Below are 26,083 nucleotides of genomic sequence, written 5' to 3'. Positions count from 1 at the left end.
AAGATAGGATCAAATTCCTATGGTTTCGGTTCTATCCCGGTTTTGGACGCAAACGACATTAGAGTAGAAAATACAAACAAGTTGGTGATAAACTATTGGTTCAAGTTCACAAAGTTTATCAAATTTCCACTCTCTAAGGGTAGAAAGATATCTAAAATTAATGTCTAACATGGCTTGAATAGATGGGATTCGTTCTTCCCGGATTTTGTAAGACTCAAAGTATTGAGAATACCTAAAAAGTAGATTTTGTCTACGACCTGGTTCATTGAAGCACAAATTAATAGAAGGATCATCGATATTGGGATTATGAATTTGTTGGATAGGAGGTGGATTTTGAGGTTGGTTTAGTGGTTGGATAGATCGACTAAAGGAAGGTCTAGAACGTTTGTGAGACATGAATGGAAAGAGTAACCTGCAATTTTAAAAACACATGTATGTAACAAATATCAATCCTAAAACTCAATTGAGTCCACAATATTTCAAGGTTCTCTAAACCGAATCCTAATGGGCAAAGTTTTGAAAAATTATGTTTGAAAAACAAGTTTTGAAAATTAATATGCGTATAGTTTTCATAGGAACAACATAATTAAATCAAAACACAAATTTTGAAATAATTAAAGATTTTTGTTTTTTTTAATTTTGAAAATTCAAAAATCAATTGAAAAATTGTGAGATTTTGATGAAATTAATTGTAAACTTTAGTTTAGAAACATCAAATAATCAATGCTCAATATATAGTTCAACCTATAACTAATTAAAACTAGTCCTAAAATCAAAATTTGATAAAATAGAAGTTTTAGAAAAATACCTTGAAGATTTTCGGATTTGAGTGAGATTGGATGAAGTTTGCATGATTTTAATGATTCTAGCAAGTTTAGGAGATGAAATATGATGAAATTCCGACTTGAAAAGGTTGTTTTGAAGCAAAGTAGAGATTTAGGGAGATGAAGAGGAGAAAACGGTGTGAGGAAGAGAGAAAGAGTTTTGAGAAAATGAGGGTATTTGGGGCACTTAAATTCTAGACCCCGTGGGGGGTATCGATTCCCCTAAGGGGGAGTCGATTCCCCTTCAAAGGGGGAATCGGTTTCTCTTTAAGGGGATCGATTCCCTCTGCACCAAAATGCTAAAAATCTGATTTTAAACACTTAAAATGCTAAATAATTTAGCTCTAGTGGTATTGACAACTCATATATTGAAAAATTAACTATGTTCAATCAATCAAATCTATCCTTAAACTACATTTGAACATAAAATTAATTTTTACTAAGAATCATAAACTCCCCCTAACTAATAGCAAATAATGCAATCAAAAATTATTATTATTATAAGCATTTTTTCATTTATTCTTGAAAGTGCTAAAATAAATTTAAACACTAAGTGAATATAGGTCAGTTAAACCTAATTCTCTCCTAAGTGTCCAAAATCTTTCTTTTTCTAAAGGTTTTGTAAATATATATGCTAATTGGTGCAAAGTATCAACAAATTCTAGAACTACATCTTCCTTAGAGACATGGTCTCTAATGAAGTGATGTCTAATTTCAATATGCTTAGTTATTAGAGTGTTGGATGGGATTTTTAGTGAGACAAATAGCACTAGTATTGTCACACTTGATAGAAATGGTACTTACAATTCTATAATAAAAAAGTTGTTGTTTCATCCATAAAACTTATGCACAACAACTACAGGCTGAAATGTATTCCACTTCAATGGTAGATAATGCAACACAATTTTGTTTCTTTGAAAACCAAGAAATCAACATATTTCCAAGGAATTGGCAAATACCAGAGGTGCTTTTCCTATCTAATTTGCATCCTCTATAATCCGCATCAGAGAAGGCATGCAAGCTAAAGCTAGAGTCTCTAGGATACCAAAGTCCTAAACAAGGAGTGTCCGTAAGGTATCTAAAGATTCTCTTAACAGCTAGTAAATGTGATTCCTTAGGACATGATTAAAATCTAGCACATAAGCAAACACTAAACATAATGTCCAGTCTACTTGCGGTTAAATAAAGCAAAGAGCCAATTATTGACCTATATAATTTAACATCACACATTTACCTCCTTCATCTTTGTCAAGCTTTATAGATGAGCTCATTGGAGTGTCATGAGGTTTCCCATTTTCCAGTCCAAACTTCTTGAGCATATCCTTGACGTATTTAGCTTGATTGATGAAGATGACATATTTTCTTTGCTTGATTTGGAGTCCCAAGAAAAATGAGAGCTCCCACATCATGCTCATCTTGAATTCACTTTGCATTTGCTTAGAAAATTCTTGGCAAAGAACATCATTAGTAGAACCAAATATTATATCATCAACATAAATTTGAACTACTAATAAATCTTTACCTTTATGCTTTAAAAACAATGTAGTGTCAACCTTCCCTTTTGAAAAACCTTTTTCAATTAAAAAATTTGACAATCTTTCATACCAAGCTCTAGGAGCTTGTTTTAAACCATAAAGTTCTTTTGTCAATTTAAAAACATGATCTGGAAATTTCGAATCTTCAAAACCAGGAGGTTGTTCAACATACACTTCTTCTTTTATAAAACCATTTAAAAATGCACTTTTAACATCCATTTGATATAATTTAAATTCATTGAAACATGCAAATGCTAATAACATTCTAATTGCTTACATCCTAGCTACGGGAGCGTATGTTTCATCATAGTCTATGCCTTTTTCTTGAGTATACCCTTGAGCAACAAGTCTAGCTTTGTTTCTCACTATATTACCACTTTCATTAAGCTTATTTCTAAATACCCATCTAGTACCTACAGTAGACTTATTACTAAGCCTTTCAACTAATGTCCATACTTTACTTCTCTCAAATTGATTTAACTCTTCTTGCATAGACATAATCCAATGTTCATCATTTAATGCTTCTTTAATATTCTTAGGTTCTATGTATGGGATAAATGTCATATAATTACAATATTTCTAAGAGAAGATCGAGTTGTTACCCCTTTGGATGGATCACCTATAGAGTAACCTTTTTCATTTTGGATTACTTTTGAAAACGTGATGAATTTTTCTAATGCTTCATCTTTAGTACTTAAGAATAGAACCCAAACATATCTAGAATAATCATCTACCAATACAAATACATATTGTTTTCCACCCAAGCTAGTAGTTCTAGATGGCCCAAAAAGATCTAAATGGATCAATTGTAATACTCTACTAGTGGATACGACGTTAATGGATTTAAAAGAAACTCTGTTTTGTTTTTCTTTAGCACAAACATCACAGATTTTATCATTATCAAATTTTAGTTTAGGCAACCCTCGAACTAAATCTCCTTGAATTAGCCGTTGTAAAACACTCATACTAGCATGTCCTAGTCTCTTATGCCATAACCAGCTATCATGCTCATCCTTACCAACTAGGCATAAATTAGTTATATCTATAGAATCTAAATGCACCATGTAAATGTTTCCTATTCTATGACCAACAAGCATAATCCGATTAGATGCAATGTCAATGACTTTAGAACCATTAATATCAAACATGACATTGAATCCCTTATCGCACAATTGACTAATACTCAATAGATTATGCTTTAATCCATTCACATATAAGATATTCTTAATTTGTATGGAAGAGGTATTACCTATAATGCCTATACCTTTAATGTGACCTTTTGAATTATCACCAAAGGTCACCTCTCCTCCATTTTTGGCATTGAGCTCTATGAACCTGCTTTTGTCTCCGGTCATGTGTCTTGAGCATCCACTATCAAGGTACCATGAGTTTGAATTTATTTCCCGTGCCTTGTAGCAATGCCCATTTTCCTACAAACATAGATTAATTTTTTATTTTTGGTACCCAAATTCTTTTGGGTCCATATTAATTAGTTTCCAAAATCCTAGTCCCTTAGGTAACTATTTGTGTAGGATATCCTTATCTTTAGTAGTAATGAGTTCTTTAGGAACCCATATACTTCTAACGATTTTTCTATTAGAGATTCTTCGGGGACCTCTATGATTGTAGTTTTTAAAACTTTTTCTAACAAAGTTGGATTTTGAATTTTCTCCATTTTCAAAACGTTTTGTTCCAACTTTATCAAAAGAAGCTTTAAGATCATCAATTTTCTTTTGATGATCGTCATTGACCTTTGAAAGTAAATTTTGTAAATCAAAATTTTTCTTTTCAAACTCTTCTAGTTTGATTTGCAAATTTTTTATTTTACTTTTAAGATCATTGTTGGTCTTGGATATGAGATTATTTTCATTTTTCAATTACAAAATATCATTTTTATACTTTAAAAATAATTTCTCATAATCCGAAGCCAACCCATTATATTATTCTAACAGCTCATCAAACGAATAATCTTCAAAATTAAATGAGCTAGAGGTTGCCTGAGAATCTTCCCCCAATGCCATCAAGCAAAAGTTTGCTACTTCTTGTTCCTCTTCATCGGAACCTTCTTCATCGCTCCATATAGCCACATAAGCCTTGTGCTTCTTCTTGGATTGACCATTTTTCTTTAATTGAGGGTAATCGTATTTGACATGCCCAGGCTTTTTGCATTCGTAGCAAATGATCAGGTCCTTCTCATTTGGTTCAGTTTTGAAGCCTTTATTTCGTTTGAATTTTCTTCCTCGGTTGGGCCTCATTAATTTTCTGAACCGTTTGGCAAATAATGTCATTTCCTCGTCATCTTCATCTGAGTCACTCTCATCTTGTATGGATTTGAGAGAAACTCCAACGTTCTTCTTCTTCTCCTTTGGTGTCTCATCAATCTTATCGAGGTCTACCTCATCTTGAAGCATCATTTCATGAGTGAGGAGTGAGTCGATTAGTTCTTCAAGGGTTAAGGACTTTAAGTTCTTAGCCTCGATAATTGTCATCTTCTTTGATTGCCATGATTTTGGAAGTGAGTAAACCAACTTCCTCACAAGCTTTTCATTTGGAACAATCTCTCCATATGATTTGAGACCATTGACAATTGTTGAAAATCTATTCGTCATAACTTTGATATCTTTATCCGGTTTCATCCTGAAATTTTCATAGCTATGAGTTAGAAGACTAATTTTAGATTTTTTTTACCTCGTCGGTGCCTTCATGAGTGACTTGTAGTTTATCCCATATCTTCTTGGTAGTTGTACAAGATGAAACTCTCTCATATTCATCTGGTCCAAGAGCACAAAAGATAATATGGATGACTTTGGAGTTGAGCTGGAACATTCTTGTATCTCCTTCACTCTATAATCTTGGATGAGTGGAAGGTTTGATGTATCCGTCTTCTATAATATTTCATGCTCCCATGTCACTTTCTTGAATGAAATACATCATCCTATTCTTCCAATAAGCATAATTAGCTCAATTGAACAAATGAGGCTTGTAGATGGGCAATGAATCAAGACCGAAGTCAGAGTTTGAAGTGGAGGCCATTAATGACTTGATTATCGATGTAACTCTTCCCGGATCTACTCAAGAGGTGATTAAACCTTCAAATGAGTCCAACTCTGATGCCAATTGTTGAGTTAATCGATCAACGAATATGGCCAAGAGGGGGTGAATTGGCAATTAAAATTTTGGTAGAAGCTTTTGCAGAAAATTGAAAATATTTGTCAAAGTCTACGTCCACTACCTTAGCTATCCACACTAAGGATTTTCCACAAATTCACTAATTTGTCTTTCTTTTGAGGAAAAAGAGTAACCTTACAAATCCCTCAAGAATTATACCTCAAATTCTTGAGAGCACTCTCTCCTAAAGAGAACAATACAAATTTTGCAAACTTACAAGAAAATCCTCACAAGGCAAGATGTTTGCACAATTCTAGAACAAAGAAAGAACACTCAAGAATAATAAAATTTAGCTCAATAAGTATTATTGAAAGCAAAAATGAATATTGAATAAAATAGGCTTGAAAATGCTCAAACTTGAGGTTTGATGCTTTCTCTTTGATTCTCTCATGATTCTTGTTGATTGTTGTTTCTTGTTCTTGATCAATGTCTTCTAAGCTTGTTTAAATACTCCTTCAATTGATTCTGAATATTGGGGATGATTAGTTGAGTCAATTAAGCCGTTTAAGTGTGAAAACAATTAATAAAACTACTTGGAGCGTGGGGGGAAGCAATACCCCTTCATAGGGAATCGATTCCCTTAGTGTAAAATTTAAATATTTCGACCATTGAACAGGGGGAATCGGTACCCCCTTGGGGGGAATCAGTTCCCTCCGAGCATTCAGTTATTTCTTGGAGCCAAACCATTCAGGGGGAATCAGTACCCCTTGGAGGGGAATCGGTTCCCTCCGAGCATTCTGTTATTTCTCGGAGCCAAACCATTCAGGGGGAATCGGTACCTCCTTGGGGGGAATCGGTTCCCTCTGGACAAACTTTAATTTTTGGCTTTGAAAAGGTTCGAAATACTTTGTAAAATTGTTTTGAGATTATTTTAATATTGAAACTTAATTTTACACTTTGGTAAGGATTAAAATGAACTTTGAAAGACTTGGAGTAATATTTTGATGTTCAAATAATTATATCGAATATACTTAGAAAATATTTTGTAAAATCTTAAAATTCATTTAACTTAATTTGTTATATCGAAACATCAAAATGTTTTAAACATGTTGGGTGGCACTTACATAAATTTCCAACAAAGCATTCACTCTCTCAGTTTTCCCATCGGTTTGTGGATGTACGGAGGTAGAAAAGTTCAAGCTTGATCCTATCAACTTAAACAACTTGACCCAGAACCTCCTAGTGAACCGTATGTCCTGGTTACTGATGATAGTTTTCGACACACCCAAATACTTAACCATGTGCTTGAGGAAAAGTTGAGAGCCTTGTTGATTGGACACATCTTGGACGCCAGAATAAATATTGCAAACTTCGAAAACCTGTCAACCACAACCAAGATCCTTGAAAATCCATTGGTGCGGACAAACCAACTATAAAGTCCATAGAGACACTCTCTCATGGTAACTCGGGAATGGACAAATGTTAGAACAATCCTACTGGTTTCTTCATCTCGATCTTATCTTGTTGGTACACAAGACAAGTCCTCACATATGCTTTCACCTTGTCCGCGTGTGTGAGTACTATAAAATATACACAAATAATGTGCAAGTATACACAATTGCTCAAGTAATACAATGATGAGTGAGTATCGTCTCCACAGGAATTGGGTGAAATTATAAAAGTCTAACTAAAGCTAAGCAGTAATCTATCTAAGTATAGTTAGTCTTTATATATACAAATGTCACGGCAATTGAAAATGTGTATGCTGATGGATGTAGATAAATGGTCTGATGGTGTAGCAGATGGAAATATAGTGGCAAGATAAGATGTTTAGTGTTGAAAATGGTGTAATGTCGAGGTAATGGAAGATGGTAAATAAACAGTAAATAAACAAAAAATAAAATAAGAAGAAGATAATCCTCACGTGACAAGCTTCCAACGGAATGAATGATAAGGATTGATTTAAGGATGTTAAACTTATTTCTCAGACATATTTAAGCTATCTAATCCTTACTTGCTCGACAGGGCTTTCCTAAAATGTTCTCAAAGGAACCTAACAGAATAGGATGCCAAGGCATCTGCTCTCACTCAACGATGTTGACCAGCCTACCCTATTGATAAAGACACCCTTTTTAGTCATTGAAATCCTATCCTAGTCTCTCCTGAGATCTAAGGGATTAGGTTATAATATCCCTAGGCCGATTCAAAGCCCCTTGAAAATATTATAACCCATTGCTTATGATGATCTTATCTTGCGGTTCTCTCGAATACTTACAAGTATTTTTAGCTTAGGTTTCTCCCGAATACCTAAACTTCATCTAAGAAATGGACATTTTCATGCCTCTTACAAGCCTAAATGGTGAAGCATCCATAGGCAAAGAAAAAAAAAAGAACCAAAATAAACTTAAATATACCATTAAAATAAAGTCTAAATATCCATTAAACCAACGACCATCAAATAAGTTAGTTCATGGTAGAGTTCGTAATATCCAAACACAAAGTCATGCAAATATTTGTTTCAATAAACCCACAAATAAATAGAAAAATAGTAGCAAAAAGGGAAGTGAGAAGTAGCCTTCGACGCGCCACCGGAGGTCTCCTCGACCACCACGAATCACCTTAGCTCACTAGCTCCTCTCGGTACCTAGCTTGCCACTCCTTGGAGCTTTATCAATGGAGGAAAACCCAAGGAAGAAGAAAAGGAAAAGGAAATAAAAATATGATTTTTTCCTGCTCTATGCATGTGCCTCTTCACGTGTTGTGTATTGTCTCCCTTGAGGTATAATATATAATAAAAATATCTAGGGGTAATGATGAGGTTGTTGGGTACAAAATACCTCTCATACCCCTAGAATCACATGTAGTGCGTGAACATTATCCTCCAGGTGGCAGTGGTCCCATAGTAGCTCTGGCAGGCAGTTACAACAATCATTTCACGTGTAGAGCCAGCTGTCCTTATACAGCTGCATCTTTTTGTCATTTTTTGCGCCAGAAATGCCAAGGCATTTCAATCTGCTTCAGCAACGTGTGATTTCGTGGCATTACTTCCCATCTAGTCCTTTTTGCTTGCTATTCCCTACACACCACCGACAAACTGCACCTTTCCTTCAAGCAGCATCATTAAGAAATAAAATAGCACTACCACCACAAATGCAACTATATGCAACTACATGATCCTAAAATACCTAAAATGTGCTTTTAAACATACAATAACTTAAGTGAAAAATATCTTAAAAGTAGCCTTTTTAGGAAGTTAACACACCCCCAAACTTAAGTTATTGCTTGTCCTCAAGCTATGGATAGCAGTTATAAAAGCAAAATGTCATGGCAATGTTCGACAATAAGACAGTAGGACAAAATTGGATTTCAACCCTCAGCAAAATAGACTTCAACATGCTAGACTTATTAAGAATTCAAGTATTTTTCCCTAGGTCAAGATCCTTTGTGGTAATGTGTGTGTGTGATTGTATCCAATCTATAGTTAGCAAACTTAGACAATTTCTACTCAAGTCCCCTAGTTTTTGTCAAGGCATTTACTTATTCATTAAGCACATTTTCTTTACTCCCTTTTTTTTACTGCTGTTACGAAGGGAATCAGCTCATCACACCTACTTTCTCACACTCTAGGTGAAAGGGAGCATACCTTCCACCCCCGAGTTAGTTAAGTAGAGTCATCCCGTGACTTCTTTCATTCACTCATATGCACATGGTTGCCATTTATTAAAGAGAGTTCCAGGCAATGCCACGGCAAAGAAGAGTGTCCCTCTACAGCTATGCCTAAGCATTTATTCATAGTTTCATATATAAGGGAGTTGGTTTTGATTTTTCTTTTAAGCACAATACCATATTTTAATGCCAAAACTAACTAGAGTTCCTTCATAAAAATTTTCCAAATTTTCTAAGTATAGAGAACATACAAATCGTGTAAAACTTTTTTCACAAAGCACCAAGCCCTAGAGTGAGTTCTATCATTCTTAATAGTCATTTACATTCAGATTCTAGCCTAACAAGATCATCATCATCGGGTATCCTCAAAACATTCTATCAAACTATCCTACCATTTACTGATGCCATGTCATAATACTACGCTAATGCTATCATGTATATGTCCTACTAAGAACACTACCTCCCCCAAACTTAAGGGAAGCATTGTCCTCAATGCTTAAAGAGAACTAAACTAAATATAAACTAAATGCCATGCAATGAAATGCAAACTAAATGAAAATGAATGCAAGTGAGGTACCTCAATGTTTGTGTGGTGGTGTTGCCTTGGAGGTGCTAGCAGCTCCTCGTCTAGTGCGCTTGCGAAGGGGTGCTAGGCTGGACTCTGAAGAAGTAGAGTAATAATGCGCAATATTCTTACTTCCAGCCATGGTCTTGGTACGTCGACCACTACGTGGTGCAGGAACGGGACTGGGTGTTTCTTCGATAGGGACAGTGGGTGAATATTCAGGGGTGTCAGAACGGTGCTGATCAGGAGTCGGGTCATCAACTGAAGGATCTTCTTCATCTTGTTCGGGCTCTGAAGATGCCTCGACATTGAATGCCGGTAGAATTTTGTCTGAGAAGCCAGGGAAATTCCGTTGACCGTGGGGAATAATTTCTTGAAACATCGATTCCACCACAACATCTCTATGCTTCACATATCCAAATAAATTGCGGATGTTAACATGTAAAGCATGCAGATGAGTCTGAGTTTGTATCACAGCTTCCTCGATAGCAAGTAACTTTGCCTCGACATTAGTTCCTGCAGATTGCTCATGAACAGGGTCTTTAGATTTGATATTTTCAATTCCCAACAGTAGTGGTAGTCTGGCCCTAGTTATGCTCAATAATCCAGGTAAAATTTCATCAAAAGCATTTTCCTCGAATTTTTTCTTACGACACAAAGCAGTAATTAAGTTAGGAAACACCAAAGCACTTGCCTTTTTACTTAAACAGTCATTAACTTGCTGAACAATAATGCGACCAACATCAATATTACGGGATACAATTATCGATTGTAAGAGCAGTAAGGGTGAAAGTGATATTGTCGTATTGTGAGAAGTATGCATGAGTTTGTGCTTAAGGAAGTGATTCCATAACTTAGCGTGTGGCTGAAGACGCTCTCTGTTGACCGAGTATATACTTGTTTGGCACCCATTCCACTCAATGTTTTTGAAGCATAAGTCCTCAAGGATTTCATCGTAGGTGGTGCTATCGGCTTCATCCTCGAACTGGGCATGTCGGTCCACCACATCCTGTAAATGATAATATTGATTAATCGCAGTGGGTGTAAAACGAATTTGTTTGCCTCGCACAAAAATGGCATGTTGGTTTGGCTTGGAAATATTTGCGTAAAATTCTCTAACCAACGAGGCATTCACTGAACCCGAATGGCGTGCGAACTTCTTCCACTTGAGCGGCATAACAATGTTCATTACGTCAGGTCCCAATCCACCATCAGTCTCCTCGGTAAAAATAAAACCTAACTCAAAGAAGAGTTTTCGGTTCTTAAAGTTTTAGAACTGAGCCTTGGCCTCCTCGTTCTCAAACTGTTGGAACTTGGAACCTTCGAGTGCAGCCGGTCTTGTGCACACCATTTTCAACAGTTGTGAAGTAAGAAAAATGGAAAATGGAGTAGCTTTCAAAAGCTTTGTGAAGTTTCAGCTATGGAGAGAAGAGTGAAGAAGATAAATAATATGAGAGATAAAAAGTAAAAGTTAAAAATGAAATAGAAAAGTTAAGGATGAAAGAGAAAAGAAAAAGTTAAAAGTTTAATAGGGAAAAGGGATGATATGACGGTTAAGATAGAAATTAGTGGGTGGGGGGTTATGCGTGTATGGGGAAGGAAAACTGCCAAAAGAAATGATGATGATGGGATAAAACTTTGGAGAGAGAAAAGAAATGTCAAAAATAAAATAAATTAAAAAGAAATAAAATCAAAGAATATATCTCCCATTAATGCGCTGTCATTTCCTCCATTTGGGTAATTGCTCCCTGCACGGTTTACATCAATGTGGTCCCAACAAATCATATCAAAAATTAATTACAAAATAAAATAAAATAAAAGCTTAAAATTTAAATTTTATTTATGCACATGCATAAATTCAATGTCGTGGCATTGAATTTTGGTTTTCCTCTGGGCACGCTTCAGCATCATGCAGACGTAACACATCTTTGTTGTGCGGTGGTGGAACTCTATTGTAGGCTTTCAGACGCTGGCCATTGACCTTGAAGATCGTCCCATTGAATATTCGCTTAATATCAACAGCTCCATGGGGGTAGACATAATGCACCTCAAATGGCCCTGACCATCGAGATTTGAGCTTCCCATAAAAGAGTTTAAGTTTGGAGTTGTAAAGCAAAACTTGTTGCCCCTCATGAAAATGTCGTGGCATCAGTTTCTGGTCATGCCACTTCTTGGTTTTCTCCTTGTAAATCTAAGCATTCTCATGTGTTTGTTCTATAAACTCTTCCATTTCATTAAGCTCCAGTAATCTTTGCTCCCCAGCTAGTTGAGCATCAAAATTCAATCGCTTGATGGCCCAATACACCTTATGTTCAAGTTCAATCGTGAGATGACAAGCTTTACCATACACTAGCTTGAATGGTGACATTCCCAAGGGAGTTTTGAATGTTGTTATGTACGCCCAAAGTGCTTCATCCAACTTTAGCGACCAATCCTTTTGCCTTGGGTTCACCACTTTCTCTAAAATCTGCTTGATCTCTCGATTGGATATCTCTGCTTGGCCATTCGTCTGCGGATGATATGCTGTGGCAATATTGTGTCGAACTCCATATCTCTTCAATGCCTTGGCAATCAACTTGTTATCAAAGTGGGCTCCTTCATCACTAATAATAGCACGAGGTACTCCACACCGAGTGAAAATATACTTGTGCAAAAACTTGAGTATAGTCTTGGAGTCATTCCTTGATGTTGCTATTGCTTCCACCCACTTTGACACATAATCCACAGTAAGCAAGATATATAATTTTCCTTCAGAAGATGAGAATGGTCCCATGAAATCGATGCCCCATACATCAAACAGATCTATCTCCAAGATATTTTGCAGTGGCATTTCATGTCGTCTAGAGATGTTTTCAGTCCGTTGGCATCGATCACAAGCTTTGTAAAATGCTTGGGCATCTCTAAACAGAGTTGGCCTGTAAAAGCCTAATTGCAGGACCTTAGCAGCAGTCTTTTCTCCATAAAAATGGCCTCCACATGGGGCCGAATGACAATGGTACAAAATATCACGTTGTTCCTCTTCAGGTACACATCGTCTAATGAGCTGATCGACACAATGCTTGAACAAATATGGCTCATCCCAAAAATAGTGCTTTGTATCGTGCTTGAACTTCTTTGTGGCCTGATTATCTAAATCAAAAGGCAGAATTTCACTAACAAGAAAATTTACAAGGTCAGCGTACCACGGAATTGCCGCGGCATATAAAAGTTTCTCATCAGGAAATTCCTCTTGGATATCTACAGCGTCATGGCATTCAGAATTTTTCTCTAGCCTAGATAAGTGATCAGCAACTTGATTTTCAGTTCCTTTTCTATCTACCACTTCTAAGTCGAATTCCTACAAAAGTAAGATCCACCTAATAAGTCTAGGCTTGGCATTCTTTTTGTTCACTAAGTATTTTATAGCCGAATGATCAGTGTGAACAATGACTTTAGTGTATATTAGGTAAGGTCTAAATTTATCAAAAGCAAATACCACGGCAAGTAATTCTTTCTTAGTGGTGGTGTAGTTCAATTGTGCTTTATTTAAAGTACGGCTAGAGTAATAAATAACATGAAAAATTTTACCTCGACGTTTCCCCAAAATAGCTCCTACGGCATAATTGCTTGCATCACACATCAGCTCAAATGGTGATGTCCAATCGGGAGGAACTACAATGGGTGCTGAGATCAATTGTCGTTTCAGCTCAGTGAATGCGCCGAGGCATAACTCGTCAAACACAAAGGGTTGGTTTTGTTGAAGCAATGTGCACAAGGGCTTAGAAATCTTGGAGAAGTCTTTGATAAACCTTCTATAAAATCCGGCATGTCCAAGAAAACTTATTATACCCTTGACCGAAGTTGGTGGTTACAACTTTTCAATTACTTCAATCTTCGCCTTGTCCACCTCAATACCCTTGTGTGAAATTTTATGGCCTAATACAATGCCTTCAGTCACCCTGAAGTGACATTTTTCCCAATTTAAGACCAACTCAGCCTCCTCGCATCTTTTTAGAACTTTTGCTAAATTGTCGAGGCATCGTTCAAAATCACCCCCACAAACAAAAAAATTGTCCATGAAGATCTCCAGAAAATCCTCAACCATGTCTGAAAATATAGCTTGCATACAACGCTGAAACGTTGTCGGGGCATTGTAGAGTCCAAAAGGCATCCTCCTAAAGGCAAAAGTTCCATAGGGACAAGTGAATGTAGTCTTTTCTTGGTCCTCTGCTTGGTCCTCTGGTGTGATGGCAATTTGATGATACCCCGAATACCCATCCAAAAAGCAATATAATGCTTTACCGGCTAATCGATCCAACATTTGGTCGATGAAAGGTAGAGGAAAATGGTCCTTCTTTGTAGCTTTGTTGAGCTTTCTATAGTCCATACATATCCTCCATCCGGTAATAGTGCAAGTGGGTAATAGCTCATTATCCTCATTAGTAACCACAGTCGTGCCTCCTTTGTTCGAAACACACTGGACAGGGCCTACCCATGAGCTATTGGAGATAGGGTAAATCAAGCCATTTCAGAATTTTTTTCATTACCACTTTCTTCATAACAGGGTTGAGTCTTCATTGTGGTTCGATTGAATTGTCGTGGTAATCTTCAAGCAGAATCTTGTGCATGCAGATTGTGGGACTAATGCCTTTCAAGTCGGCCATAGTCCAACCAATTACTTTCTTATGCTGTATCAAAACACTTAACAAACTTTGCTCTTGATTAGTAGTAAGGTTAGCGGAAATAATCATCGGTAAAGTCTCATAGCTACCTAAGTAAACATATTTAAGATGCCCTGGAAAGGTTTTAAGTTCTAAAGTAGATGCATACAATAATGAAGGCATATGAGGAATAAATTCATCAAAATTTAGAGGTTCAAAATTCATACCTGATCTAACTTGTAGTAAGCTAGATTGCTCCTCCAAAATTGAAAAGTTGTCGGACTCCACTAAGCTTTCATCATCCACCCAATAATCATTTTCTTCTAGCTGAATGAAATTATTTTGGCAAAATTCAGTTTCTTCTTCGATCACTGAGTTCAATTTAGAAATGCTTGGCATTCTCAGTGTCATCAACATATTGAGCGTTCGAAACACATTGACAGTCACACACTGATCAACCACTCTCATGGTGAGTTCACCTTTTTCACAGTCGATCAATATACGTCCAGTGGCTAGGAAAGGTTTTCCCAGAATAATTGGTGCCTTGGCATCAACTTCGCAGTCCAGAATTAAGAAGTCGACTGGAAACACAAACTTGTCCACCCGTACTATAACATCCTCGACTCTCCCTACAGGTTTCACATGGGATCTGTCAGCAAGTTGTAAAATAACCGAGGTGGGTCTTGCACCTCCTATGCCAAGCTTCAAGAATATTGACTTTGGCATTAAGTTGACACTTGAACCAAGATCACATAGTGTATTTCCAACGAAATTAGCTCCAATCGAACAATGAATTATGAAGTTGCCCGGATCATATCGCTTTGGCGGCAACTTACGCAATAAAGAATAAAATTCTGTTGCCGTGGCAACAGTCTCTACTTTCCTCTTCTTGGTACAGATTTCCTTCAGAAATTTCGCATACATCGACATCTGTTCAATAGCTTCCAAGAGAGGTATATTGATATGGAGCTGATCAAGAATGTCCACGAACTTCTTGAACTGAACTTCATCATTGTGCTTCTTCAATCTTTACGGGAAGGGTGGTGGAGGTCTATCTTCCTTAAGTACAGTAGTAGGAATTGCTTTTGCATTGGTATCAGAATTTGGTGCCTTAATAGAATCCTCCTCCTTGTCCTTATCAATACTGCTATCATCATGCAATTCAGCTTCACCTTTGTCATTAGTGGGAATAGAGTCATCTGTTGTGCCCTACTTGCTTTGACTTGTTGATTGATTTGTGTTCCACTCCTAAGAGTTAACACATTGCAATGCTCCTTTCCATGCCCTTTAGTGACTTCAGTATCACTTGGAAATCGTCCTTGCTGACGCTCTTGCAATGCCGTAGCAATCTGACCAACTTGACCTTCCAAAGCTCTCAGAGACGAGCTATGGCTTTGAAGTAAGGCGCCTTGACTATAAAGTAAAGCTCCTTGATTCTTAATTGAAGTAGAATGGTCTTGCAGCATTGTCTTCGTAGTAGTTATGAACTCTTGAATCGTAACTTCTAAGGAACTCATGCTTGCTGAAGTTGAAGCTCCTTTGTTAGTATTATGCCATGGCATAACATTCTGGTAACCTTGAGGCTCAATGTGATTCTGTTGCCGAGTAGGTTGATTAGCATTATGGGCTCCTTGAATTCCCCATGAGAAATTGGGGTACTGACGCCATCCAGCATTATAAATGTTAGAGTAAGGATTGTTGTTGCCTCGATTATAATTACTCACAAAGTTGATGGACTCATGGTTGCTCGGGCATTCGCTCTTGTGATGATTGCCTTTGCATAACAAACATGCCAGGCTAGTCTTCACTTTCTCAATTCAGTAGAACGTTGTAAGTTTTTCAGCATATTGGTGATAGTCGAGAGTTGAACGGATACCGAATCTTTGGTATCTAGCTCAAATGCTCCAGGTGTTCTCCTCCCACTTCTAAGTATTGAGGAAGGAAACTGATAATCATTGTTAGCAATTCTGTCCAAGATAGCAAACGCCTCAGTAGGTGATTTATCTAGCAATGTCCCATTTGCCGAGGCATCCAGTAACATCCTCGTGGGTGCATTGACTCCATTGTAGAACATCTACTTGAGTCCAATCATGAAAACCATGATTGAACACTTTCTAAGAAACTCTTGTAACGATCCCAACACTCATACATGGATCGTCGTCGCCCTGGCGAAAAGATGATATGTCAATCCTTAGCTGAGTATTCATGTTGGTGGATTGTACCTCAATAAGAACTCATGCAAAGATCAGCCATGATTTCATCGAACCGACTGTATACCACTCAACCAATCTTGCTCGGTCACGCATGAATATGGGAACAACTTTAACTTCAGAAAATCCTCATGCACTCCCTCTTGGCAAAAAGAATCACAAACTTCCAGAAAATTACGAATGTGCCTGACATCTTCATTTGGTATACCCCCAAACTGCCCAATAGAATTCACATGTTGAACATGACTGGTTTCAGCTCGAAATGAGCAGCTTGAATTTTGGGTGCCACAATCCCAGGATTCAGTTCATCCAGTATCAGATTTAAGTGATCACGAATAACACGCGACCTAACAGCAGGATCAACATTGTCTAATGCGCGGTATTCTGATTTCCATCAACTTGACCAATGCCTTGGTTTCCAATCTGATATATTTCCTCGCGCGTTGAGCACGTCTCCTTTGTCTAAAGAATCTTTCAATCTCAGGTTCTATCGGTTCTAAAGGCTCTTCATAATTTCTTCTAGGCATACACTAAATAAACCTGAAAAATGATAAAAAAAATATAAGTAACTATACACAAATAAAATGCAAAACAAATAAAATGCTCTGGTAAACTAAATAACTTCAGGCTGTCAATCCCCGGCAACGGCGTCAAAAACTTGTCCGCGTGTATGAGTACTATAAAATATATGCAAATAATGTGCAAGTATACAATCGCTCAGTAATACAATGAGTGAGTATCGTCTCCACAGGGGGTGAAATTATAAAAGTCTAACCCAAAGCTAAGCAGTAATCTATCTAAGTATAGTTAGTCTTTATATATACAAATGTCACGGTAAATGAAATTGTATGCTGATGGATGTAGATGAATGGTCTGATGGTGTAGCAGATGGAAATGTAGTGGCAAGATAAGATGTTTAGTGTTGAAAATGGTGTAATGTCGAGGCAATGGAAGATGGTAAATAAACAGTAAATAAACATAAAATAAATGAAAAGAGATAATCCTCACGTGACAGCTTCCAACGGAATGAATGATAGAGATTAATTTAGGATGCTAAACTTATTTCTCAGGCATATTTAAGTTATCTAATCCTTACTTGCTCGACAGGGCTTTCCTAAAATGTTCTCAAAGGAATCCTAGTCTCTCCCGAGATCTAAGGGATTAGGTAATATCCCTAGGCCGGTTCAAAGCCTAAACAGTAAATAAACATAAAATAAAATGAAAAGAAGATAATCCTCACGTGACAAGCTTCCAACGGAATGAATGATAGAGATTAATTTAAGGATGCTAAACTTATTTCTCAGGCATATTTAAGTTATCTAATCCTTACTTGCTCGACAGGGCTTTCCTAAAATGTTCTCAAAGGAACCTAACAGAATAGGATGCCAAGGCATATGCTGTCACTCAACGATGTTGGCCAGCCTACCCTATTGATAAAGACACCCTTTTTACTCGTTGAAATCCTATCCTAGTCTCTCCCGAGATCTAAGGGATTAGGTTATAATATCCCTAGGCCGGTTCAAAGCCCTTTAAAAATATTATCTTGTCTTGCGGTTCTCTCGAATACTTACAAGTATTTTTAGCTTAGGTTTCTCCTGAATACCTAAACTTTATCTAAGAAATGGACATTTACATGCCTCTTACAAGCCTAGATGGTAAAGCATTCATAAGCAAAGCAAATAAAGAACCAAAATAAACTTAAATATACCATTAAAATAAAGTCTAAATATCCATTAAACCAACAACCACCAAATAAGTTAGTTCATGGTGGGGTTCGAAATATCCAAACACAAAGTCATGCAAATATTCGTTCCAACAAACCACAAATAAATAAAAAAATAGTAGCAAAAAGGGAAGTGAGAAGTAGCATTCGACGAGCCACCGGAGGTCTCCTCAGCCACCACGAATCACCTTAGTTCGCTAGCTCCTCTCGGCACCTAGCTCGCTACTCCTTGGAGTTTTATCAATTGAGGAAAACACAAGGAAGAAGAAAAGGAAAAGGAAATAAAAATTTGATTTTTTCCAGCTCTATGCGTGTGCCTCTTCACGTGTTGTGTATTGTCTCCCTTGAGGTGTAATATATAATAAAAATATATAGGGGCAATGATGAGGTTGTTGGGTGAAAAATACCCCTCATACCCCTAGAATCACATGTAGTGAGTGAACCTTATCCTCCAGGTGGCAGTGGTCCCATAGCAGCTCAGGCAGGTGGTTACAACAATCATTTCACGTGCAGATCCAGCTATCCTCGTACAACTGTATCTTTTTATCGTTTTCTGTGCAAGAAATGCCAAGGCATTTCAATCTGCTTCAGCAACGTGTGATTCCATGGCGTTACTTCCCATCTAGTCCATTTTGCTTGCTATTCCCTGCACACCACATACAAACTGCACATTTCCTTCAAGCAGCATCATTAAGAAATAAAATAGCACAACCACCACAAATGCAACTATATGCAACTACATGATCCTAAAATGCCTAAAATGAGCTTTTAAACATACAATAAATTAAGTGAAAAAGGCCTTAAAAGTATCCTTTTTAGGAAGTTAACACACATCTTTAGTCATGTGCGACCAATAGTATTGATCCGCAAGTAGTGCCAAAGTCCATCAACTCCCAGATGTCCACCATATAAAATCATGGCATTCCTTCATAAGCTCCTTGCGCAACTTCCCATACTGCAACACGTAAAGATGATCCCCTTGAGTATAGAGTAACTCTCCCTCGATCCAAAACTTAATGGTTCTCCCTTCCTTGGTGTCATCAATCAATGTCTTGGGCATAGACTTGTGGGGCAAACCCTCCTTGATCATTTTAAATAAAGAACCCTTCAAAAACTTGATGACATACCTATGGCTTAAGCCATTTGTAACACAGTTCACCTTTTCGAGCTTGTCCTCCATAAGAAATTCGAACTTAGCAAGAAACACTTTGCAATAAGCCTGCTTAGGAGAAAGCTTCTTTTAGGTGAGAAAGTAACTATTTGTAATGTTTTCGATAAAAATCACAAACCTAAAACCAAGTAAATAATATCACCAAGTGCGCAAATAATGCACTACCACAGTGATCTCCTTCTCATGAACTGAGTACCTCCTCTTTGTCCCATTGAGCTTCCAGATTTCATATGCAACCGGATGTTCTTATTGCATAATGACCCCACCAATGGAAACATCAGATCAATCGGTAAAAATAACAAAAAGTTTGGTGTAATCAGGTAACACCAGCTCACTCACCATGTCTTCCTTGATCTTCTTGAAAGCCTCTTGACACTTCGAACACCATTCTCACACTTTTTTCCTCTTAAGAAACTAAGTCAAAGGTGTGGCCATTTTGGAATAGCCCTTCGTGAACCTTCAGTAATAGTTGGCTAATCCTAGAATTGCTCTCAACTGGAACACTTTAGTGGGTGAATTGCACTCATAAATTGCTTGAACCTTGTCCCAATCCATGCGGAGCTTGCCTCCTTCAACGACATACCGCCTCCTTCAACGACATACCGGAAGAAAACGACCTCCTTTTGGGAAAACGAGTACTTCTCTTATTTCACATAGAGCTAGTTCTCACGTAAGACTTGGAACACCTTCATCAAATGCTCAACATGTTCCTTAAGAATCTTACTATACACCACGATGTCATCAAGGTAAACTATAATGAATTGATTAAGAAAGGGTTGTAGTACCTTGTTCATCAACGTGCAAAATGTAGTAGGGGCATTTGTGATGCCAAAGAGCATCACAAGGAACTCGCATGAACCGTAGCACGTCACACAAGTTATCTTCAGTTCATCACCCTTGGCTATTTTGACTTGGTAATATCTTAACCACAAATCCAATTTGGTGAACCATCTTGCACCACCAAGTTGACCGAACAAGTCTGCAATCAATGGGATCGTGTACTTGTTCTTTACAGTGAACTTATTCAAAACCCGATAGTCGATGCACATCCAGAGAGAGCAACCATGCTTCTTTTATCATAATATTGGTGCAATAAAGGGTGCCTTAGACAATCGGATATACCCCACATCCAAGATTTCTATCAACTATTTGTGAAGCTCCTTTAACTCAGGAGGAGCCATGCGGTAAGGTGCCTTAGTGGGTGGTTCTGCATTCAGCACAACCTCAATCTTGTGATCCACCTTCCTCTTATGTGGTAAATGCTTTAGTAACTCTGTTGGTATAATATCCCTAAACCCAACAAACACTTGTTCTACTTCAGTCGGGACCTCTTTGATCATTGTGGACTTATCTTTCACCAACATTTCCAAGTAGATGGGTTCCTCCTTGCGCACTCCCTTTGAGAATTAAATCACAAACAATATATTGGCCCCAACTCTAGCCTCTCAGTTCACCGAAATAATGCGCTAGTGCTTCGGATCAAGTATGAATAAACAATTAGCAAATGGCTCATTTTACTACACTAACAATCAAAGCTTTCTCGAAATTGACGGTCTTGATAAACCTACTTGCCTTTTTCACTGGAAGCTAAAGTTTTTTAGTAACCTATTCAGACATGAACAACTCTAAGGCACCCGTATCAACTAATGCACTCATTTTATAGCCGGCAACAATGATGTCCACAAATATCATCCCCTTCTTTCCACGCCCCTTCTTGACTTCCATGGATGTAATATTCCAAAAAGTGGGCTAATGACTAAAATATAAGTTTTGAAACTTTGTGGTCAATTTTGAAAAAAATTTAAAAGTTTAGGGACTTAATTGGAATATTTTGTGTAGGATTGAATAGAAAAGAAGTAAGGATGGAAGGGTATAATGATCATTTGACAAAAAATGAATTAAACACTTTAATTTAGGGGTCAGATTTTAAGTTTTTGAAATTATAGACATATTTAGAAAGTGAAGGAAATTCAAGGACCCAGTCATAAATTTACCCATTTGTCTTAGATGTTGAAAAATAAAAACCCCTCCCCGTGTAATATGGTATTCTCTATAAAGTTTTCCCTAATTTTCCTTTCCATCGACCCACTTTTATAGCCTCGATTCTCCACCGTCCGGCCACCATTCGTCAATCCAACACCAACAATGGACTCACCATTGAACGGTGAACAAAACATGACTTTTATTCCGTTGTGAATCGGCACCGTTCAACATAAAACTCAACCGAAAGTTTCGTTGGTTTTAACTCGATCGACATTGGTTTTTCGTATATTCAGGTCAATCCGGCCACCTGTTTTCGATACCTTCCACACCATCGTGTTCCTTGCATCGTTTCGAGTCCACCGATGTCCTTCTTGTCTCCATCGTCACCGGCGCGTGAGGGGGTGAAGAAGTTAAAGTTTCTGACGTTTTAAAATCGAGCTCTCCACCGTTCAAAATTGTGAAACAAGCTTGGTATGTGTTTCAAAATCCTTTAAAATAATTTTAGAAATTATTGTGGAATTTTTCGGACACTGTAAGACGCCGCACGCGCCACACGCGCTGTCCCTTGAGAGTGGGCGTCGTCTCCCAGCAGGAAAATAGGTTGAATTGGTTGGACCGCCTGGACTGGTCTAACTAAACCAAACCAGATCGAGCCGGACTAAGCCGAACCGAGCCGTTAATTGTTGACTGACGTTGACTGTTGACCGATGTTGACCGTTGACCGACCGTTGACTGCTCGTTGACTTTTTCTTGGTACATCTATCCTAACATTTTTTGACGTCTTGAATATGTTTTTAGGGTCCGTTTTACCAAATTTGAACCTTGTAAGCTATTTTTCACTGATTTATCACCTGATTCGATCAATTTTTCACAATTAAGCTCTATTTATGATGAAATTTCTATTGTTATGTATCTGAGGAATTACTAGAAGTTGGTTTCAAGTTTGAGAGTGATCGAATGGTGATTAATTAGTCTATCTATATTGCACGAAAACTGATATATCAATCGAAAGCAATAATCGAACGGGTCAACGAGATAAGATTGATAAAATGAGATATAAGAGTTATAAGTATTGTTTTGACTAGTGAGTGTCAGGTGAGTGCAATACATGCATGACATCATGTACATGGATGTTTTATACATCATAAGGAAGACTTGTGATAAGTCTACCTTGTTTTATCAGCATTAAATTTTGACATGGATGTTATTTTGGGTATGAATTGCCCTAATGTTTGTTTCATGGTTATATGTTGCCATGGATAATCAATGACTAGATGCCCAAGTATGTTATTAAGGTTCAGTGGTATTAATGGCATGTCATAGAGTCTAGCAGCTGCATATTAGGTAGCACTAGAGTGTCTATAGAAGGCATATAGTGCATGCCTCAAAGTGTCTAGAGAAGACACGGTACAAAACACTACGGTGTACAAGGTGGGTAAAACCCGACCTCAGCACTACGGTGCATTATTAGGTGATCAATGCTCGACCTCAGCACTTTTGTGCAATATTTGACTCCTATACCAGGTTTCTCATGGATTGAGAATTGTGGGCAATAGTTGTTGATAAAAATGATTTATTTATATTATGTTGTTTTGATTTTTGACATTTGAAAATGATATTAAATTTTATGCATGATTTATATTACACTGTTTATTGTTTTTAATTGCCTCACTAAGTATATACTTAGCGTGTGATGATTTTCACGCGTAGGTAAAAATTCAATAGTAGAGTAAAGAGTACATAACACTCCAAGCATCAAGGAATATACTACAATATCATTAAGATATCCTATGATATGATTTTGACTTGTTTAGTGGCATGTACTTATCAATGTCCTAGTTATTATATTGAATTATTTTTGAATTGTTTTGTAATGACTAAACTGAACGGTTTTACTTTATTTCAATATGGATATCATAAATCCATATTAATATATATGTTTTAAATATTATGCGAAAGTTTTATGTGATTTAATATTTTTATATTATAACTTATCATTTTATGAAAATAAATTTTAAATCAGTTTTGAATGGGAAAATATTTTAAGAAATTCATGTGACATCTAGAATTTGTATGGGTATAATTATACGGGTTTTAGGTGTTATATTTATTGGTATCAGAGCTATAGGTTTAGCCGTTTCTGGACATGGAAAGAGTTTATTTTAAGTCAAGAATGTATACATGTCACTATAATATGTGATAATGTTTATTGGGAGTAAAGTTACTCTTTACTAATGTAAGATGATTTTGACTATGTTCAAATGTCAGAAACTAAAGACAAAAGTAAGAAAGTCGAAAATGTTGAAAAAAGGTCAAGATTGAAATCGAATCAAAGGGACCCGACATGACTATTGTAAAACGCCTTAGAAGGGTGGATGTTATTAGGGATTTTCCTCCATTCTGTGGAAGAAATGCCCTAACATTTAACGAAGTTTCTGAATTGGAAGAATCCATTAAAAAGTTTAAATGTCTTACAAGAGAAGTCGAATCGGATGAGGATCCAGAAGAGATTTCTGAATCTATTGATGATTTTGAGGTTCCTCCAGGTAAGCTTAAATAAGTGAGAAATATTTAAGTTAATCATTAAATTGTTTAAAGCATTGTTTATTTGAGTAAGAGGAATTGAGTAAGTGGTAAATATGATTTTCGCTAAAAGTTTATAGAAAGTTGAGTTATTAGTGAATCAAATGATTATGAGTTTGATTGAGAATAGATATCAAGTCCATAAAACTTGATAGAGTTACCTTGCGAAGGTAAATTTGTGAAATGAATTGTCTAACCATTCCATGTTACAATGAATTATTATTTAAATTAAGATTGATTCTCAAGAACTTGAAAAGTTTCAAGTTCATAGTGAGAGGAAAAATAGTAAATTTGTTTGATAGTGTGATTTTATCATTAACTGCTATGAAGTTATTGCTACAAATTTATCAAGTTTTCTTACTGAACGATGTGGACATTTAGACTTTCATTTGAGATGGAAAATGTTATAATTGCTCGAGAATAATTTCTATGGATCTGGATAAGTTATATAGATTTCCTTAAGAATGAAATAAGGAATTCTAAAGTAGAGATATTCAATTCAACTTGATAAAAAGTGTTATTATTGCGGAAGACCTGTGGGTCATGAAACAAGTGTTAGACAGACAAATAATAAATGTTCGATAAAGATTCATGAGCTTATATTACCGGTGAATCTTATGGGATTATCATTAACGAGTTTTAGATCATTTTGATCATGAGTTGGTTGTCTCTGCATTAAGGTTGGGTTAATGGTCGCAAGAAAATATTAATTTAGAAAAAAATGCAGAGAAATTAAAATTTTTAATGATTGATGAAAAAGTGAAATCATCACTAACGTGATATCAACAATGGTTATGATTAAGATGATGTAAAAAGGATGCATAACTTTTCAAGCTAAGGTGATAGATACTCAAGTATCTGAAGTAAGATCATATGATATTTCCATAACTCAGGAATTTCCATATGTCTTTTTAGATTTATTATTTGGGTTATCTCCAGATCGAGAGGTGAAATTCAAGATTTTATGATTTTCAAGGCTTTGATTCTGTATATATGGTTTGATATCAAATGAATGAAATTGAGTTAAGAGAATGAATGTCAATAGCAAGAGCCGCTAGATTGAGGATATGATGAACCAAGTATTTCAATCTTACTTGGATCATTTTGTGGTGGTCTTTATTGATGACATTCTGGTGTACACGAAGATAAAGAAAGAGCACGATGTTTATCTTTGTACTATGCTTGATATACTTAAGGATATGTTAACACAAAGTGAAAATTTTCTGATCTAATAGTGTAAGGAGTGTGTTGTCTTGTTAATAGAGTTAAATTATTATGTTAAATGTCTGACTATGAGAGCTCTGAAGTGAAGCGGGAGGTGATATACCTGAAGGTAATAGCAATTCTGCCCTGGCCAGGCAGGTGAATAGCGAACTCTCAGAGGTGCTTGTATAAAATTAGAGGATGTTTTTCATGATGTTGAATGATATTCTGATGTGTTTCCAATCTGTTCCCTCAACTCAAAGAAAAATATGCGAAAGAGTTGAAGAGATTAGGAGCACCCGAGTTCTAGGGTGAAGTTGAGGGAGATTCTATTGTTGTGGACATTTGGTTAAATGATATAAAGATAATGTTAGAAGGTTTTCACTGCTCTGAAGTAGAGAAGTTAGATGGAGTAGTTTCGTTACTACGTGGGCAAGCTAGAGTATGGTGAACAAATGTCACCATGAGAATGTTAAAAGATCAAGTGACGTGGTTATTGTTTGTAGAAGAGTTCAAGAATAAGTACATCGATGACCAATTTATAAGACAAATGAAGCTAGAATATATGAGCTTGAAGAAAGGGAATTACATCGTGTATGGGTATAAATGTAAGTTTAATAAACTAAGAATAATTGTTGCTGAGTTAATTCTTACTAAAAAGGTTGCATGTGATTGGTTGTTTAGGGCTTGCTCCTTAAATTAAAAGAGTGTTACTAGTTTTGAATTTGTTCCCGTTTCAAGAAGTAGTTAATCGCGCTAAAACTCTAAAGAGAGCTCAAAATTAAAGGTTTGGAGAAAAATATCTCAGATGATTAAGAGGATTAGTGTTTCATAGAGTTCAGCACCATCAAAGAGAAGTAGAGATTCTGGTT

At 36.6% G+C, this 26,083-nt stretch overlaps 1 protein-coding gene across 1 annotated transcript; it reads right to left on the bottom strand.

Moving 5' to 3' along the window:
* Positions 1-19,157: 19,157 nt before the first annotated feature.
* On the bottom strand, positions 19,158-20,491 carry LOC120154409. Its single transcript, XM_039166168.1, has 3 exons — positions 20,228-20,491; positions 19,608-19,658; positions 19,158-19,490 (listed from the first exon to the last, which is right to left on the bottom strand). Exons 1-3 carry the CDS (start codon positions 20,489-20,491, stop codon positions 19,158-19,160), a joined length of 648 nt encoding a protein of 215 aa, XP_039022099.1.
* Between the last annotated feature and the right edge of the window lie 5,592 nt (positions 20,492-26,083).

This window comes from Hibiscus syriacus, unplaced genomic scaffold (assembly GCF_006381635.1).
Source record: "Hibiscus syriacus cultivar Baekdansim isolate YM2019G1 unplaced genomic scaffold, ASM638163v2 tig00111129_pilon, whole genome shotgun sequence".
Lineage (NCBI taxonomy): Eukaryota > Viridiplantae > Streptophyta > Magnoliopsida > Malvales > Malvaceae > Hibiscus > Hibiscus syriacus.
This window is presented reverse-complemented; position numbering and strand designations above follow the sequence as displayed.